Source organism: Pteropus alecto, unplaced genomic scaffold, assembly GCF_000325575.1.
Source record: "Pteropus alecto unplaced genomic scaffold, ASM32557v1 scaffold145, whole genome shotgun sequence".
Taxonomy (NCBI): Eukaryota; Metazoa; Chordata; class Mammalia; order Chiroptera; family Pteropodidae; genus Pteropus; species Pteropus alecto.
Window position 1 is genome coordinate 529274 of NW_006436285.1, and position 20731 is coordinate 550004.

A 20731-nucleotide genomic window follows, 5' to 3' on the forward strand; every position below is an offset into this window, starting at 1 on the left:
GTGTTTTAATTCTTTCTGGATAACATCCAAAACAATTTTTACTACTTTAGTTGTGTAAGCACTAAGGTGAGAGTAAAACCTGTCAAGTGCAGGCTTCAAATGGGCAGCATGGCTTTCTGGTTTGGAGCAGCTTTGTAATTTTGGACAAATAAATGAGTTCAGTTTCTTAAAAATTGTATAAATGATCTTCTCATTAATGTTAACTACAGGTTCAGATGTTGATTCACTTTCTCTAGGTTCTAACCAAGGATCTTTTGTAGGTTCTATACCAAGTACAGAAAAAAATTTCTTCTTCCTTTTACTCTTAAACCATAATTCTAATGGCTTTTTACTTGGTATGTCAGCATTATCTAGAAAAGTTTGCTGTACTGGTGAAGAATATCTGATAATGTCAATAGAAGCTATATGAAGTATTCTTAATACAGCATCTACAATTTCTTGAGCTACTCTACGGATTTCTGATACAGAGAACATCTGGTCCATCCATTCTTGATGTGACAGATCTTGTGGTTTTTCCGAGCTAAGAAGTGAAGCTTCTTTACCATTTTTATAATCTAAGTGACCAAAGGGCCCAGAATATGTGTCTTTGAGCACCTGTGCTAAAATACTTGTAATTATATTATCTGAGGCTTTTTGTATTTGATGCTTTTCATTTTGGCTGAAAAGCAAAATGTCTTTATTCAAACATGGCTTGTACTTAAAAAGATCCTTATTCTTAAAAGTTGGAATGTCAGTCTTTAATCTCCAATCCTGAAATGCTACTTTGTTTCGATAAGCAGTCTTTGTAGATAAGTTCTTATTTCTTTTGTACTCAAAACCAACATTTTCCCTTGTTAACCAGTGGTCATGAACCTGTTCTTGTAACTTTGCTTTTTCGTTTTTGATAGATGAAAGCAGTACAGTTTCCACAATTTTGTCTATTTCTTCATTTTCATCTTCAGAATAAAAGACCATGTCAGGAACATTAATAGGTGGAAATAGGCATTCAGATCTATGACCATTAGCTACCATAGTGCTGGTGAGTTTGTTCTCTTCTTCAGTGCCAGAAGGACTGCTCAGTCTGGGGTGTCTACTCTTTTGGACATTTGTTTTCATGGGTTCCCAAGGTAGCTGAGACAAGATGTCATCAATTAGCTGAAGGATGATCACTGTTTCTTCAGTTGCAATAAGCCTTTCATTTTTAAGTGCACTTTGTATATAACCAAGTATAGTGCTGATTGCTTCTTTTATATAACCAATAAGAGAGGATTGGGAAAAAATATTTGACACAAGATTTTGTATTTCTCCTTTACCAATCAATGTGGCTACATCTGGTTCAACACCGGATTTCTTTTTGCTGACTCTTTGAAGAAACGTGTATGTTGGATCTTTCCTGTGTTGCTGATAAGCAGGTCCAGTTGTGATTTCAAGATGAGCAAGTTCATTTTGCTTAGAAGATGCGAAAGCTGTCAGCTTTTCTAAAATAACATGAACCATATCCTCTGCAATATCATTCATGTTCTCCAAAGTATAAGGCAGTGAAGCTTCTGAAGTTTCTTCTTTTGGAGATATGAAATGTTCTCCACTGGCTGTTAAATCTGATTTAAAGAGAACTGACATATTTTCTTGTGAAAATACCTCCCTACACTTTTTCTCAACTGCAAACTGTAGCTTCTCAAGTACATTTTCCATAATTTCAGCAGCTGCTGAAGAGATATCAACATTGGAGAGCAAGTCACTTTTGTCATTGACAGTTTGGTCAATCGAGGTTTGGGCCGCAACAGAGGAATGGGTGGGGATGGTTTGGGTTAACTCAGACACCATTTCATGAAAAATATTTTTTAAAATCAACTCAGTTTCCAGTTTTAGGTGATATTTAAAGTCAAGAAAAATATTCTTTAACTCCTGCATCTCCTTTATGGCTTTTGCTTTTTCACTGGAAGACAGTGGATGTTCTAAGCCATCTGTTTCGGTGGTAGCATCTTTAGATTTTGTTGTGCCTGTTTTGATTGGCGAGAAAAGGTAACTATCGGATTTACAGGTTTTAACTGTGAGGGATTCAGAGGTCTCATTATATTTAGGTTCAGAAATTTTAGGTGGTTCTTTCATGTGATACGTTTTCCCCACAACTTTTATTTCTTTATGGGCAAAAGATGGTTTTAGTGGTGCTGCTGGCTGCTCTATTGACTTGTCATCTGCCTTCACACAGGGCTCTGCATGAGACATCTTACTTGTTTTATATGGAAATGTTTCACTGCACATACTACAGCAACTCGAACTATCTGAAGAGAGGGTAGAGTTGTCAGGCATTGGATATGTAATATTTTGCAAACTTTCTTCATGTTTTGTGATGGCTGGGTATAATATACTGGTCACTGTAGCCACAGCCCAGGTCATTATGTCATGAATTATGCTGTTCAATTCTTCAGAAGTTACCTGGAAAGGTGGTGAGCAGGGATACAAGGGAAAACATGTAAATTTACTCTACTTTAGGGGTAGGAACTAATCTTTAATTCCTTATATCAAACAATGTATAGCTAGAATTCAGCCATGGTAGAGAAAACACAGGAAAGGATCTCTTTAGAATAACAGATTAATTTCAGGTTCGTTTATTCTCTATGGTTGTGATCTATTTGAATACGATTCTCTTTGATTCAAAAGTCCTTGGAACTTTTATTTTCAGCATTTACTACTGAGGATAAATGGCTTCTTGGTTTAAAAAAAAAAAAGTAGCCAATTGGGTGTCTAGGCTCACAGAAATCACATGTTCTGGCAAGAAGTAAGATTATGTTTCTGATCCAAGCAATATTGCTTTAAAAATACAAAATAGATTACTTCTAAAACTATTTCATGAAACGAATTTGCAGTCAAAACATTTGTGTATCTTCATGGATAACCTCCTTTTACTTAGGCATCTGTTTAGCTAGGAGGTGAGGGTGAAAAATAAAGCCCCGGGGTGGAGGGGTCAGCCTATGGGTTCTGTGGTCCATCTGTTGCTGCCTTCCTCTGTCAATTGACTATATTTATACATGCAAATAACTAGTTACTTGTTAAGATTTAATTGATGGACAACAACACTGATGATTCAGGGGAAACGAACAGGCTTTGGGTCCAAAAAAGATTATTATTAGTGCAAACTGTCTTGGGTAAGGAGACAGAGGACAGCTCATGAAGTAGAGAAACACATTAATTTAGGTAGAAAAAAAGGCTGAGCTAGAAATGGAACTCAAAGAGCCAGAAGGCTGAACAGTAGAGGAAAGTTAGGGTCTCCCTACAGTATGAGCAGAAACCCAAGGACCAGATTTGAATAACCATTTCCACTGTGGTTAATTGTGCTGTCACAGCTTACAATGGACCAGGGGCAGACACGAAGTGTACCTGTCAAACCCTATATCTGTTTATGTACTTCTACTTATTGCAGATATATTTTGGGAACATAAAAATCATCTTGTCTATGTTTTTAAGTTGTTACCCTCAAGACAGCCAGATCAAGAGTGTGTATCTCCAACAAGAACTCTACTTCTCAAAGCTTTAGATATAAGTCAGTGGAAGCAAAGGCCGGGTGCCTGACATTCTAGCTATGCATTGTTTGATATCCTGGCATTTTGGCACTAGATTCTCTATAATGTGGTTGTTGTCTTCCAATTATCTCCAAAGATAGCTCCCAGATTGTTCGGGTTTAGGTCAACATTCAAAGAAAAGTTAACACTTTGTCATATGTGGCATTCTCTCTCCTGACTCATTGGAGAAGATTTGAAGCTCACTTCAGGGAAAAGCCATTTTATTCCACTCCAATTCCTGAATCTCTTAATGTATTTTTTATTGTGGTAAAATACACATAATGTAAAATTTACCATTTTGCCATTTTAAAGTGTACAGTTCAGCAGCATAAAGTACATTCACAATGTTGTGCAAACATTACTACTATCTAGTTCTCTAAATGCATTTTTTTTGTACTTATTGCCTAAACAAAAAATTGCTGTTGAGTTTGAAAAATATAGTTTGGGATGAAGCATATGGTTGAAAAACACTTGTTTTATACAAACATGTCCTAAATCAAATACTTCTAAGCATAACATCTAAACATTTAGAACTTTTTGGTCTAAATTGGTCTAAATGTATTTCAATACATATGAACTAAGAATCTCAATATATGTTATTTTCTCATTACCAGAGATAACGTACAGCAGACCTACATTATTACTCTTAGGATAGTTGAGAAGAAGCATTTCCAACATTGATATATAAAATAGGGGTATTCCTAAAGCGTTTAATGAAGTAAAATGTGATAAAGAGAATCTGATATTTCAGCTTATTTTCATTATACTACTAAACTGAGAAATATCCTTTAGATGCCTGTAAGTCTTTGTATTTGCTGCATTTTCTATGAATTGAGCAGGTCTATGTGTGAAAAAGTGTGTAAATATGCTATTCCCCTGAAACCTTCTCTTTTTCATGATTCCTCTGTGTAGCCCCAGAGTTTGGGTTTATCAAGTTCACCCTCTTATCTTTGCCTGGTCCAAGTTACAGCATCTTAGGTTACCAGTTCCCTTATTTTGATGAAGTAGTCACCCTAATATTCTTCTTACTCCCAGTAAAATTAAGAGACAGATCCAGGCATCCTGGCTCACCTGTCCAAGGGCAGGGCACTCAGCCCTGAGCCAGAACTGCAGTGATCTGCAAAGGCATTTCCTTTAATGCCTTCCCATCATGGAGTCAGTCTTTGGTATTTGCTAGTTTTCCCATGATGATCAAACCTTCTAAGGCTCCCCCAATCTATCCTCCTGAGCCTTCTGCTCAAAGGGCCAATAGCAGTAACTTTCGACCCCTTGTAACAGTAACTCTTTTAACAATAACTTTGGACCTCTGCAAAAATCAAGAATAACTGAGAGTGAAAGTCAAGGAAGAGAAAAAGACAAAGAGAGAAACTGATGTCAATAGTTGCTGGTTGTCTGATTCAGATTTTTCTCTAATAACATATTAGAAAATGTCCTTAATATGTTGCTTTATTGGTGGATTTCATTGTACATACTTTTTCTTGACAGCGATTTTGATAGTAGTTTTGTTGTCTGAAAGTTAAAAATAGATTGATCTAATTAATTATAGTTAATAATTTATGTAACTCCACCCCCCCCAAATTTCAAATCATTGAATCAGATTATCTCCTTTGTGCCTGGCAGTTTTCTCCCTAGCAATTCACAGAGAATAATAAGCTTTATAGAAGAATAAGATTTATTTTTTGTCTAAACCCTCTGTTTAGCTTCCTACTCTATTATTCAGAGGAATAGAATAATTGCTGTAGTAGAGTAATAGCTGCTGCATAAACTAACATCTATCTGATATTACTCCTCTTGATCCACTTTAGCCATGTTTGTTTTGTTTTGAGTTGGGAAGAACATGGGGTTGGAGAGAGAAGAGATGGACTAGTCCTTTCTGCCTGCTCTGCTTGATCAGAACTTTCTGATAATTTAGTTTCCATCCACCTCCTCGAACACCTAATCTCCTCCCTTGCCCCCCAGTAGGAAAAAATCTATGGACGATTATTGATAATGATGGATTAAAATAATGGGGTTCTGATCATATGCAGTACTGAATTAGATGTAGCCCTTTTCTAGGTATCACAGTATTCTATTGTATGTTCTAATCAGAATTATTCTCACTTACTACTCAGAACTCAAAATATATTTTACTAAACTGTAGCAAGAGAACAACGCAATCATATAAATTATAGAATAATAAAAATAGTTTAAAAATCAAGGCCTAAAACTAATTTTGATTTATTTTTATATTTTCCTGCCTACATGGATCTCTTACCTTTCTTCTCCTTGACCTTCTTAAAGGAAATATGGCAATCTATCTTCATTTTTCCTTGGCCTACCCTTATTTTACTGAATTTTACATTTTCTCCCAAGGCCTAGAATTCAGTTTTGAGAAATATGGCCAGACTGTGAAATTACGACCTAATTCTAAGTAGTAAAAGAAAACCCTACAGGTCTCAGATAGGGTTAGGTAGCAATAGCCCATCCTCAGACTAGTACCTTTTTGCAGTATGGAATCTGGAACATGAATGCTAACATCAGTGGCATAGTTCCTATTCTCTGGCTTCATTTATTTTCCTAAGACCCAGTTTCTTAGGCCAATGCCAGCACAATTTCCTTCATGAAGATCCTCTGCAATTTAATGTGCCTAGATTCTGTTTTTGCTCTCTCTACCACATACAGGCAGCAAGTGGAACCCAGTGAGTCCTGTGTATTTGCTGCAACCTGTCCCCATAGGCTCTCTGTCCCAAAGGCATGAATTACATAAAAGGAAATAGCAAACATCTGAGAACAAAACTAGCCAAATAAATGAGAAAAGCCTCATATAAGACCACTAATGTGACAATACTAAAATTTAATTTGTCTGCCTAATCCTTCTGAATATCTAATTTTTAATTTAATCAGTGGTCTTCTACTTGTATCTCAAGCCCATAGCTTTGGGCTGATGCCTGATACCTTCTGATCATCCATATACAAAGTCCATTCTATTGCCAAATCCCAACCTCATCCCAGTGGCTGAAAAGATTTTAAAACAGCACCTCTATATCCTAACATCAGTGTTCCAATCTGAAAGCCAGAGACTGGGTAGTTCTATGGGTGGCCTTTCCTTTGCCTGCCATTTTATCAACCACCCTACTCTCAATTCACTCTCTGCCATTCCTCATGCCTCTGTCTCTTCTCCTGATATTTTGTGAAGCATAACTGATGTAAAGGGCAGTGCTCTCTTCTTCATCTTGGTATTCCCCTAATACCCGGCACTATACTCTGAACACAGTAGGTTCTCAAGAAAGTTTGGTAAATAAATTCCCATTTAACATGTTTTAGATCAATGCATACTTATTTCTACTCTAAAATGAAGGCCACTGTGCAGGCCACAAATTATTAATGGACTTCTGCAAAGGTCTTCAATTTTTACCACATGCTGCTATTAGAAGTATTCAGCAGTTATCAATTTGATAATATCATCTCCATCCTCAAAACCATTTGACTGTCACCCAATGAGTGAAATACAAACTTCAGGGCAACAGATTCAATACTTTTTTTTTTTACTGTTTCTCCTCTCACCTTCCAGTTGGATCAAGAGAACACACTTAGTATCTAAATGGAAAGCTTAATTATTACAACTGTTTACCCCACCACTATGTTAACAAATTTTCTTCCACTTGTCCTGATTTATTTGGTTCCTAATTTTATTAAGCTTACTGTGTATGTCCTTTGAATTAGCATTAGAAAAAAGAGAGAACTAAGAAACTGAGGGGAGAGAAGAGAGAGGAGTTAAATGGTGGAACAGATATGACATGTCCACAAGTGAGCCCTGGGAAGCAAGGAGATGCATCAAAGCAAGAGGATTAAGTCAGAGGCCTTGAACCTATGTTATTCTGTGTAAGGTAAGAGAATGTGACATGGATGCAATGGGTAGAGCCAGACCAGATGGTATTGCTAATTATGTTTTGTTGTGCTCTGGCATGGAATTGTCCTAAGTATAGCTAAAGGTATTTTAACCCTGTGTATTTGAGAAGAATAGGAGAGAAGTTCCAGGCCATGAGCTTCTTCATCTTAGCTGAGCTAAGATTTTTAATTAAAGGATATCCAGAGCATTTGCTGTTGGAAAGACTGCAAAAAGTGCAGTCTGAAAGTGATTCGGTAGCTTCGTAATCTGGTGGGGGTAGGAGGAAGAGGGAGGCAGGAATGAATACTTTATAAAACTATATCAATCAGTATTCTCTCACCTTTATTTCTTTAAACTGTCCTAATATTGATTGGGCTAGTCAGTTTACTTCAGCATCTTCGTATCCCATAAGCACTCAGTAAGTCAGACAACTGACTTCTACCACTTCTAAGCTCAAAATCCTTCTCTAGAAAGCTTGGTCTGAATGTCAAAACCATTCACCACCACACATTACTACTTCAATTTACCCAACCATTTTCATTAAAGTTTAGGATTTATAAAACCTATCCTGGACCTCATTTGGTTTGTTGAGTGTTTAAAGGATGATGGTGTTGGGTATGTGTATTTCATCGGGAGTTATTTTATGTGCATGAAGTTTTATTCAAGTTTGAGTAACAGGACATCAGCAGAATAGGTGGCCACCAAGATTTAAGGGCTTGGCGTTGTCCTAAGTATAGCTTTGGATTGCAGTGCAAATATCCTTAGAATGAGGTAACAGATTAAGTTGTTAATACTATATAGTGAACTAATTTATCATCATTAGGAAATCAATCACCTCAAAAGGCACAAGTAATGCATGTTTGAATGGGGAGGGGGGAAAAGAATCGATCCAGATCCCAGAAAACTACCTGGAGAGAAGAGGTACCTGAAAGGGGAGTGAATACCCTATATATTTCAGGAGCATAGAACCAAAGTGAGAATAAAGAGAGAAGGAGGTGGAAGAGTATGAATGACAAACTTTGCCTACATTACAATTTTAGCTTAGTCCTGAGAGGTTGCAAAAGATGAGTTCCACTGCATAAAAGTATAGAACTACAAGAATGGGAGATTCCACTGGAGAATCTGCCCTCAAGCAGCACTCCTGTGTAATTATTAAAATTTTAATTTGCATTAATTTATTAAGTTTTCTTAGATACTTACTTAATTGATGAATCATGAGAAGGGATGATTCTGTGAACTGCAGGTGGATTTTCAGAGAAAAAGAAAATCATTATTCGTTGGTATCCTTCACAAGTTACTTGTAAAATGTTAACTAACATAATAGATATTTATTTCCTGCTGTCAGTGCACTGTTAAAACCCTCCAGGGACTCCCAGAAAGGCATAAAATATACCTGAAGAAATAGGGCCATTGCCTACCTCACCAGCCTCATCTCTGATCACTAGTCTACATATATTCTATGCTTTAGAGATACTGAACAACACATGCTCCCCTTTGCCTTTACCTTTACTATTTCCTTCGTAATTCTAGGGTCCCTATTTTAAATTTCTCATCCTTCTGGACTCATTCAGCTCATGTCACCTCCTTCAGAGAGCTTTCCTTGAAATCTGCCTAGGTAGATAGGCATTATCTGTTAATGCTCCCAAAGTGCCTTATATATCCTTCTATGATAGGACTTATTATGCTATATTGTGATTTCTGGTTTATAGTGCCTGGCATATTGTAAGCACTCAATAGCATTTATTTGTTGAATGAATGTTTAATATATGCGTAGGCTCAATGTTTGTTCATTAGTCTGCTTGTCATTAATCTCTTCCCACTCAAATACTGTCTGACATGCTTTGTATGCCATCTAGCAAAGTTCCATAAGTGGATTTTAGTAAATATTTTGGGATAATTATATTAAAGCAAGTCTTCATGTAGAATATGTCCATAGGAATACTGGGATGGTGTATGTCAATTATGTACATGCATGACTAAAGAGTCTTAGACAAGTTGAATGCTCTGAATCATAGAAAGTAGTATTACCAATTAGAGCCAGTCCAAAGACAAGGTGAATTACTATTTATTTTTATCTCAATAAATGTAGTGTATTGTGAGTAACCGATAAATTCCAATGATCTGCTTAAAAAAGTTTTACCTAAATTCTATGTACTGACTGTGTTTCTTTGTGTATGAGTATGATTTTGCTTGTGTACTATTTTGGAAAGGATAAGAGCTGGAATTAATAGTGTACAACCTTGAAAAATTAAGTGTGATGACAATACTGTTATGGTAGTTTTAAAATATGTCTCAAAATTCATTGAGAATACTCTAAGAAGTGGGGGTTAATTCTCTTCCCCTTGAGTGTGGGTTAGACTTAGTGACTTGCTTCAAATGAATAGTATATGGTATTGTCTAACTTCTGAGACTAGGTTATAAAATATATTGTGGCTTCAGCCCCTTTCTCTTGGATCACTCATTCTGGAGGAAGCCCAACACTATATCATGAAAATTCTAAAGAACCCCTATGGAGAGGCCTAAATGTCAAGGAACTGAGATCTATCAACAGCCATGTGAGTGAGTCACCTTGGAAGTGACTCCTCCAGTCCCAGCAAAACCTTTAGATGACTGCAGCAGCCCTGGATGACATCTTGACTATAACTATGAGACACCCAGAGACAGAACCACCCAGCTAAATTGCTCCTGTATTCCTAACCACAAAAACTGTGAGATGATATTGTTTTTTAGGTTGCCAAGTTTTGGGGGGGGGGTGATTTGTTGTTCAGCAATAGATAACTAATGCAACTGTTAAAAAATAAAGAATTCTTCTATGGTTTCTAGCAATGTGGTAGATTAAATATCCTAAAGAGCCTAAATGTGTAAAACTTATTAGAAATGCAATAGTAATTTTATAAAAATAAAATTATAGTGTAAAATTTCAATACACATCTTTGATGGTTGGACACATCTAGTAGACAGTAAGAAAAGAGTCTAGTAGACAAAAAATCAGTAAAGACATATAATAATTGAATAAAATAATCAATAAATATAATTTAATATTCATTTAGAGCCTTACATCTTTCAAATAGAGAATATACATTTTTTTTTTTTGGTATGTCCACGGAACACTTTCAAATATCAATCACATATTTGGTCACAAAGAGAATCTTAACAACTTCAATGTGTTAAACATTTACAGGCTATATTCTCTGTGACCCAAAATATTCATTTCTTGATAATTAAGAAACATACTTATGGATAACTCTTAGATCAAAGAGGGGATTAAAAGGAGAAAGTATAATCTCCCTAAACAAGAACACTTATATCAAAACCTATGGGAACAGCTTTTGTTATTTCCCATAGGTTTTGATATAAGGTATTCTTTTCATTGCTTCTCCCAAGAGCCCCAGACCAGTATCTGTAACTGCCTGCTTGACTCTTCTACTTAGATGTCCCACTTAATGCCTGCAGGTAACTCAAATTCAGTGCATTCAAAGCTGAACTAATTTTTTCTCTTCTAAACTTGTTCATACTACTGTATTTCCTATCTACTTAATGGCACTATTGTTCATTATCCATGTGGTTGCCCATCTAGAAATCTGGGAGTTCTTTTCAACTCCTTCATCTCCTATATTCAATCAGTAACCAAATATCGTTCATTTTCAAACTCTTAAGTTTGAGTCAAATCTGTGCCAGCTCTTCAAATTCACTGCCACTGACTTTGTTCAGGACACATTTCTAGCCTTGACTGTTGTACTAGCCTCTTTAATTGTAGTAAGAGGCAGCATGGTATTGTAAGGATTGGCTGACTAAGACGTGGGTTAAAACCCTGCCTTTGCCACATATTATATGAAACATTGGGCAAGATAATTTAACACTCTGAGACTTAGTTTACTTACATGTAAAATGGTAGATAAAAATAGCTCGGACCTCATTAAATTGTTGGGAGAGTTAAATGAGAGGATATAGTTTAGCAGAGTACCTGGTATATTGTAACTGTTCAATAAATGCCAAATGCAATTTTTATTGTCTCATAAATATTTTATTGCCTCCAGTCTCTTCCCCATAGTTTCATTTTCCATTTTTAGAAAAGGCAAATTCTGATTATATTATGCCCTTGCCAATATTCTTCAACAGTTGCCTTTAAATAACAGGATAAAAGGTATAACATTTTTGGCATGGCCTACCAGAATCTTAACGATCCAACCCTTTTGGTAAAGTATGTAGTATTAAGTTTGCCATCCATGGTACACTCAGGGATGCTTCTTTCTGGTTTCATCTCTTGCAATTCTCTAACTTGAACTTTTAGCTAAAGCAATTCTGAAATATAACTATATTTCTATAAACACACTATGCTTTAATGTCTATAACTTGGTAAATGTATTCCCTTTTCCTGTAAGGTTATCCTTTCATTTGTCTGCTTAGAAAATTCTTTCTCATCCTTCACATCTCAGCTCAATCGTGGCCTCTTCGGTAAAAGCTTCCTTAGCCTCCCTATGCTTCCACTGGAACTTGTACATACCTCCCTCATTGTATTTATCACATGGTGTTATGATTATTGGCATGACTGTTACTCACTAACCTGTAAAATCCAGGGTAAGGACAATGGCTTTTCTACTTTATATGTTCAAAAATTAATAGTGCCTGACATGTAGCAGAAGCTTAATAAATGTTACTAAAATAAATGGATTAATAGATTGCAGGATTTACTTGATAATGGTTGCTAACATTTACCTGACTCAGAGTATAAGCTTGATTTCTTGGCCTTTTTCTCATTTGAATCAGTATATGTCACCTATATATAGAACATGAAAAATAAAAACAAAGAAAATCTTCAAAGGAGTTTTTAAAGAATTTAATCATCAGCTATTTCTCACCCTTAAAACTCAGACATTGAAGAAAATTATTTTAAAAGTCCATTTATAATACACAGATATGTATTATTTGGTTTATATTACACATATTATAAAATTCAAAGGTTTGTAGAAATTGTTGGTATCCTAAAATTAACTAACTGGAGTGACATCAGAAGCATGGTGGAGTGAGAGATGTCCCCAGATCTCTCTCCTTGAAAGAACAATAATCTGAACATCTAAAACTCAACAAAAAACACCCAACCTGCACACAAGCACATCTGAGTGAGGGGTCTGCGAATATGAGCTACCACAGGTCAGACCATGGGAGTCCTGTGGTAGACTGGGAAAAACAAGGAAGTTGCCTCTCCAAGTTGGAGCTCCCTGCAGGAAAAGAGGGAAGAAAGAAGGTGTGACAGGTTCCCTGAAGAGCCCTGCCTGAGAGAGCTGGGAGTTCCACATAGCGGCAGTGCCCAGGGACCAGGGCAGAAAGCAGAGCAATAGGGATGGTTGCAAAATACAAGGCTGAGCCACAACCCCCATCCTCCAACACAGAGGGCACCTCCTTCCAAGACAAAAAACCGTGGAGCCCCAGGGACACTGAACAACTGTTACCAAAGCTGTTACTAACACTGAAAGGGACTGAGACTGAAGGTAGCGAGCATGACTACATATAAGAAAAAAAAGGCATTATTGAGACTTTATTTAAAGCGGAGATCTAAGAGGCTTGGTTGCCACTCACTGGAAACAAAAAGAAAAATGCCTTCTTGGCAACAGAATAAAGAGAGATCTTTATATAATAAATCTTTCTGTAAAAAAAAAAAAATAGCAGAATACACGTCCGCTAATGCCCAGGTGGAGAAATAGTCCATTAAACACCATTAACAACCAAGGTGACAAGGTAGCTCAGAAAATCTCCAGGAAATAAGATTAAAGACATAGAAATATGTGACTTAAATGACAGAGAATTCAGGATGGTACTTCTGAAAAAAATCAATGATCCAAAATAATTAATATCAACAATTCCAGGAAATTAACACAATTAGACCAGCAAAATGAGGTTTTGTTTGCTTGTTTGTTTGTTTGTTTGTTTGTTTGTTTTTTTAGCAAGGAGATTGAAAACTTGAAAAAGAATCAAATAGAATTTCTGGAGAAAAGAATACACTAAAAGAGATGAAGAATAAAATAGCAAGCTTAGGAGCAGGGAATAGAAAGAATTTTCAAAGAAATAATTAATGAGAATTTCTCAAATCTAAGGAATGAAATGGAGCTTGGAATTTAAGAAGTCAACAGACCACTTAATTACCTCAATCCAAAAAGCCCTTCTCCAAAACATAGTATATTAAAATTATCAAAAATCAATGAAAAAAAGAATTCTCAGGGCACTCAGGGAAAAGAAGAAGGTAACCTATAAAGGAAAACCCATTAGATTATTGTTGGACCTCTCAGAACAAACCTTAAAAGCCAGAAAGGAGTGAAATCATGTATTCAAAATTTTAAGTGAAAGGAACTACCAGCCTAGAATAATGTATCCAGCTAAGCTCTCCTTTAGACATGAAGGAGAAATAAAGACTTTTCTAGACATACAATAATTGAGGGAACACTCTACTGTGAGGCCTTAAGGAAATAATTGAGGGAACACTCTACTGTAAGGCCTTAAGGAAATACTGAAAAGGGTCAACTCATTTAAAACAAAATGACAAAAAAAAATACGTAATTATGAGTAAGGTGACTATGAGGCAAATAGAAGCAGAGGAGTGCAACCCTTACTAAGAACAGGGCATTATAAGCTTAAACGAAAAGAAGAGAATTGAAACAACAACGACTGAAAACGGGAGGATTCAAAGCTCCAAATTCGCAAAGGGGAATGGAGATAAGACATACACAGAAGAAAATGGGCGACTGTATATATATGTGTGTGTGTGTGTGTGTGTGTGTGTATAAAACTATCCTCTACATATTCATAATGGTAAACACACACCAAAGATTCAGAACTGAAGTGTATAACATAAAACAAGAAGAACCAGAGGGAAAACCCACAAAAGCCAACCAAAATAAAGAAAACAGAAACACAAGGACAAGGAAGCAATGAAAACACTGAGCTACCAGAAAGCAAAGGGTAAAAAAGTTATAGGAAAACCTCATATTTCAATTATCATCCTAAATGTAAATGGACTGAACTCACCAATAAAAAGGCACTGAGTTGCAGATTGGATCAAAAAAAACCAAAACCCAACCATATGCTGTCTCCAGCAGACATGTCTCAGGTCCAAAGACAGATACAGACTCAATGTGAAAGGGCGGAAAATGATATTTCAAGCAAATAGCATTCAGAGAAAAGCAGGAGTAGTGGTACTAATATCAGATGAAGTAGACTTCAAAATAAAAATTGTAAAGAAAGATACTGAGAGACAAATCATAATGATAAAAGAAATTATGTACCAAGAAGATATAACACTTATCAATACCTATGCCCCCAATCAGGGAGCCCCAAAATATGTAAAGCAATTACAAACAGAATGAAAGAGAGAAACATATCAAAACACTATCGTATTAGGGGACCTAAATACCCCACTGTCAGATATAGACATATCACCCAAACAGAAAATCAATATGGAAATAATGTCCTTAAATGACACATTAGACTAACTGGACACAATTGTCATTTACAGAGGATTCCATCCCAAAACAGCTGCTTATATATTCTTCTCTAGTGTACATGGTACATTCTCAAGGATTGACCACATATTGGGGCACAGAGATAGCCTCAACAAATATGAGGGTTGAAATCATACCAACCATATTCTCTGATCACAATGCTTTGAAACTAGAGATTAACTGTAAAAAGAAAGTGAGAAGAATCACAAATACACGGAGATTAAACAACATACTACTGATGAATAACAGGATCAGAGAAGAAATAAAAAGAGAGATCAAGAGATACATAGAAACGAATGATAATGATAGTACAACATATCAAAACTTTTGGAACATGACAAAAGCAGTCATAAGAGGAAAGTTCATATCATTACAAGTCTATATCCAAAAACAACCCTGAGCCCAAATAAACAACCTAAACCTTCATCTTAAAAACCTAGAAAAGGAAGAACAAAATAAGCCCAAAGTTAGTAGAAGGAAATAATCGAAATTAGAGCAGAAATAAATGAAATTGAAAACCAAAAAAGAAAAAAAAATAGAAAATATAAATGCAACAAAGAGCTGGTTCTTTGAAAAGATTAAAAAATTAACAACCTCCTGGTCAGACTCATTAAAGAAAAAAGAAGAAGGACACAAATAAATAAAACCAGGGATAAAGAGGTGAAATTATGACTGGAATCGTAGGAATACAAAGGATCATACAAGAATGCTATGAAAAAGTATATAACACCAAATTTAATAACCTAGAAGAAATGGACCAGTACTTAGAAAAATACAACCTTCCTAGACTGAATCAAGAAGAACTGGAAAATCGAAATTGAAAGATCAGCAGTATGGAAATTGAAACAAATATCTAAAACCTACCAAAAAGTGAAAGTCCAGGACCAGATGGCTTCACCAGTGAATTCTACCAAACATTCAAAGAAGATTTAATACCTATACTCCTCAAACTCTTCCAAAAAAATCGAAGAAGAGGTCATACTTCCCAACTCATTTTATGAGGCCAATATTACCCTGATACCAAAATCTGGTAAAGATAATACAAAAAAAGAAAACTACAGACCAGTATCTCTCATGAATACAGATGCAAAAATCCTAAATAAGATACTAGTGAACCGAATACAGCAAATTATTAAAAGGAATATATGCCATGATCAAGTGGGCTTCATCGCAGAGGCACAGGGATGGTTCAACATACGCAAATCCATTAATGTGATACACCATGTAAACAAATTAAAAAATACGAATCATATGATTATATCAATAGAGGCAGAAAAAGCCTTCGACGAGATACGGCACCCATTTATGATCAAAACACTTAATAAAATCGCTATAGAAGGAAAATACTGTAATATAATAAAGGCCACATATGATAAGCCCTCAGCCAACATTATACTTAATGGTGAAAAACTAAAAATCTTCCTTCTAAGGTCAGGAATGAGGCAAGGCTGTCCACTTGCCACTGTTATTCAATATAACATCGAAGGTCCTAGCAAGTGCGATCAGGCAAGAGAAAGATATAAAAGGCATCCAAATAGGAAATGAAGTCAAACTGTCACTATTTGCAGATAACATGATTCTCTATATAGAAAACCCTAAAGACTCCACAAGAATACTACTAGAAACAATAAGCAAATACAGTAAAGTTTCTGGATACAAAATCAATGTTCAAAAACCCATAGTGTTCCTATACTCTAATAATGAAGTGTCAGAAAGAGAAGTGGAAAAAGTAATTCCTTTTGCAATTGCAACAAAAAGAATAAAATACCTAGGAATAAATCTAATGAAACATGTGAAGGACCTATATCATGAAAACCATAAGACCCTATTAAAAAAAAACTGAAGAAGACACAATGAAATAGAAAGATATTCTGGGTACTTGTATTGGAAGAATCAACATAGTTAAAATGACCTTATTACCCTAAAGCATTATGCAGATTTAATGCATGGAAGCATAAAATACCCCAAATTGTCAAAGTCATCTTGAGAAAAAAGGATGAGGCTGGAGGTATCACTCTGCTTGACTTCAAATTATACTACAAGGCGACAGTAATCAAAACGGCATGGTATTGGTAGAGAAAAGACAAATGAACCAGTGGAAGAGAATCGAGAGTCCAGAAGTAAACTATGTATCATATTTGGGCAAATTATTTTCGACAAAATAGCCAAAAAACATACAGTGGAGAAAGGAAAGCCTCTTCGATAAGTGGTGTTGGGGAAACTGGAAATTTACCTGCAAAAGAATGAAACTAGACTGCTGTCTATCACCACACCAAAATTAACTCAAAATGGATTAAGGACCTGAAAATAAGCCCTGAAACAGTAAAATGTATAGAAGAAAACAGGAACTAAACTCAAGGACCTTGGACTTAAAGAGGATTTTATGAATTTGACCTTAATAGCAAGGGAAGTAAAAGCTAAAATAAGTGAATGGGACTACATTAGACTAAATACCTTCTGCTCAGCAAAAGAAACCATCAACAAGGTAAAAAGACAACCATCCGAATGGGGAAATATATTTGCAAGCAACACCTCTGATAAGGGCCTAATATGCAAAATATACAAAAAATTCATAAAACTCAACAACGACAACAACAACAACAAATGATAAAATGGGCAGAGGATCTGAACAGACACTTCTCCCTAGAGGACATACAAATGGCTAATAAATTTTTGAAAAGATGCTCAAAATTGCTAGCTATTAGGTAAATGCAAATCAGTACCACAACGAGATACCATCTCATACCTGTTAGAGTAGCTATAATCAACAGGACAAGTAATAAGAAATGTTGGAGAGGATGCGGAGAAAAAGGAACCCACATACACTGCTGGTGAGACTGCAAATTGGTACAGCCACTATGGAAAACAGCATAGAATTTCCTCAAAAAACTAAGAATTGATCATCATGTGACCCAGCAACATTTCTTCAGGGTATTTACATTCATAATTTGAAATGTTTATCTGTAAAGATATATACACCTGATGTTCATGGCAACATTATTCATGGTGGCCAAAACATGGAAACAACAAAAGTTATCTTTCAATTGATGATTGAAAGATAACTTTCGTATATATGTAACTATCGTACATATATACAATGAAAATTGCTCAGCTGTAAGAAAATACCAACTACTGACTTTGCAACATGAATCGATCTTGAGATCATCATGCTAAGTGAGTAAAAGTCAGATAAAAAATTTTGAGAACCATAAGATTTCACTCACACATGGGATATAAAATTTAAAGCAACACAGAAACAAGTTAAATGGAGACTCATGGACATAGACAACAGGTTAGTGCTTACAAGAGAGAAAGGAGAGGGGGTGGTAGAGAAGGTTATATCTCCATGTCTATTCTGCAACTATCCATTTGTACCTCTTAATCCTTTTGCCGTTTAAATAAATAAATAAATAAATAAATAAATAAATAGATAGATAAATAAATAAGTAAGTAAGTAAAATTAACTGAGGCAAGCACTGATCAGCATGTAAGGTAATCAACTGAAAAGCTAAAAAGAAGATGTGTGATTTTTAAACAAAGTTAAGTATATGGAAAATGGTTTTTGAGAGCTAGAAGGCAGAGTGCAGGTTTTCTGCAGACATGGCATGTGACTCTTTGATTTGGCCAAGGTTTCTACCTGCTTAGGTAATTATACGGGAAAATAAATCCAGCAGAGTAGAATTTATTTTTTTCCAGGTCTGAGAGCTGAACACAAGCCACCTAAAGTGCATTTCTTGACATTGATGACATGGGTGAAATAAGTTAGAAAATAGTATTGTATCTTATTGTAATAAAATTGATTACGCTATTTCTCAAAATAAATTAAGTATTTGTGACAATTTGATGTACTCATGTTGTCCAGTATATATTAAAACCTCTTTTAAAAACAGATAATATGCATTTGTTCATTGACTTTTTTGGTAAATTATGTAATATTAAGTATGCCATTCATGTTACACTCAGGGGACACTTTTTTTTTTTTTCTGGCTCTATAGTAAGACTAGTGAAAAAAGTAATTCCTGTTGTACTATCTTATAGTACTTAAAAAGTTTTTTTAGATACTAGGCATACTGATTGTGGATTTTGACATAGTAGCACAGTGCCCTGTACACAGCAGATTTCATAAATGCTTGTGCAGAAAAGCATATTGTGGCTAACATGCTACATCTGAGCAGTTATATGTAATTAAGTCTGTTGCTTACTATGAAGTTAACATAGGACATGGCAAATGATGTCACTTTCTACCTTAGTTGTGTAGAATTCATTTGGGAAGACTTTAGTGAATTTCCAGCTTGATGACATCTCTTTCAAACCATGCTAACTTTTTAGCACAGGTGAGCCAGTTAATATAGTGCTAATGGAGCCAAGGGTTTTGGATTTGATTTTTATAATGACAAGTTCACAAATCACAGAGGCAATCTTTGTTGTGACCAGAGGCTGCACCCTGAGATGTCTGTTGCCAACTTTCCAAAATCAGATGAGTGATCACTGTTCACAGAGGGGATAGGGTAAGGTAGCATGGTACACCCCATCAGTACTAGAAGAAAAAATAATTCACAAAAGCTCAATTTGTTACTTCCCCTGCAGTATACAGGTATGTACCTTGAAGCTCATGATTTAGGAAGCCTATGACCTAAGGGCTAAGTGGGAACAATCAAGTTGCTTGTGCTAAATCTCTATTAAGAACTGAGGCAAATATAACATTCATATTTTTGATTTGTTTAACACATTTAAAATCTCAGGCTCACCACTTTCCTTTTGCTAGCTTACAATTTGTTACTGATATTCCCCACACTTACGGTATGGTAACATTAACCTGGTAGCCATGAGCATCAGAAGTCTGAAGTAGCACAGGATTATTACTGTGGATTTGCATTTCAATTTTTATAAAATCTTACTGTAGGGGATTAATTTCAGGGAATAAGGCTGTTCTGAATCATGATCATAATTTTTTACTTCATTTGTTCTGTCTATATCTGGGACAAAAATATTACTTGCCTCTTGTTTCAGTAAATCCTGTGTGGAGTGTCTGGGGATATTTTCTGTTTTACCAGAAACACCTGGAGATTGCAGTGAAATACTTTTAATTCCTGAGGGAAAGAAAAAAGTATCTTTAAATATGAAAAAAAATGATATAGTTCTCCTTGATGGGCTGTCATAATATCTAGAATTGCCATAGTCAAGGATGTATTTATTTATGCAAGTTCACACAGTATCTCCAAGTATAAGATGCCTTTTTTGAACTCCTCTGCCTACAAACTTCTATTGGCTTACCAATGCCCTCAGGGACAAGCCTGAGCTGCCTAACTTCTGGCTCTTAAGTTACTTTGCTAACTTAATCTCCTACCATTCCCCCTTCCCTGGAATGAACTATTTTGCAAGGGAGAATCATCAAAGACTTTTGAGTAGATGAATTATATGTCCAAAGCTTTATTTTGGGAAGATTACATTCACAGCAAATGTGGGATAAATTGGGAGGAAGAAGAGGTTGGAGGAAAATTATTGCAGTAGTTAAAGGCAGGGATGTTGAGAATGGAAAGGAAGGGATGGTTATGAGAGAGTTGATGGAGGTAGATTGGACAGGAAGTGGCAACTTTTGGTTGTAGAACATGAGCAATATGAAAGAGTCACAGATTACTCAGGATTTGTGCCTGGATAAAATTAGGAAGAACAGGTTCTGGAGTGACTGGAAGATGATGAATTTTGTTTTGTGCACATTAGAATTGAGGTGCTAATGGGCCACCCAGGTCTAGATGTCCTAGTGTTCTTGATGTGTGTTAGGATATGCATAGGAATCTTTTGCAGAGACTTAGTTAATCTCTAATCTATCC

General features: G+C 35.7%; 1 protein-coding gene across 1 annotated transcript in view; it reads right to left on the minus strand.

Annotated features, from left to right (window-relative positions):
• LOC102892432 (fibrous sheath-interacting protein 2) overlaps window positions 1-20731 on the minus strand; it is a 95201-nt gene that overhangs the window by 38629 nt on the left and 35841 nt on the right. Inside the window, exon 10 of the mRNA XM_025047237.1 lies at window positions 1-2415. This exon is cut by the window's left edge and continues 3974 nt beyond it. Within this exon, the coding sequence (XP_024903005.1) occupies window positions 1-2415 (2415 nt within the window). The remainder of the gene's footprint in view (window positions 2416-20731) is intronic.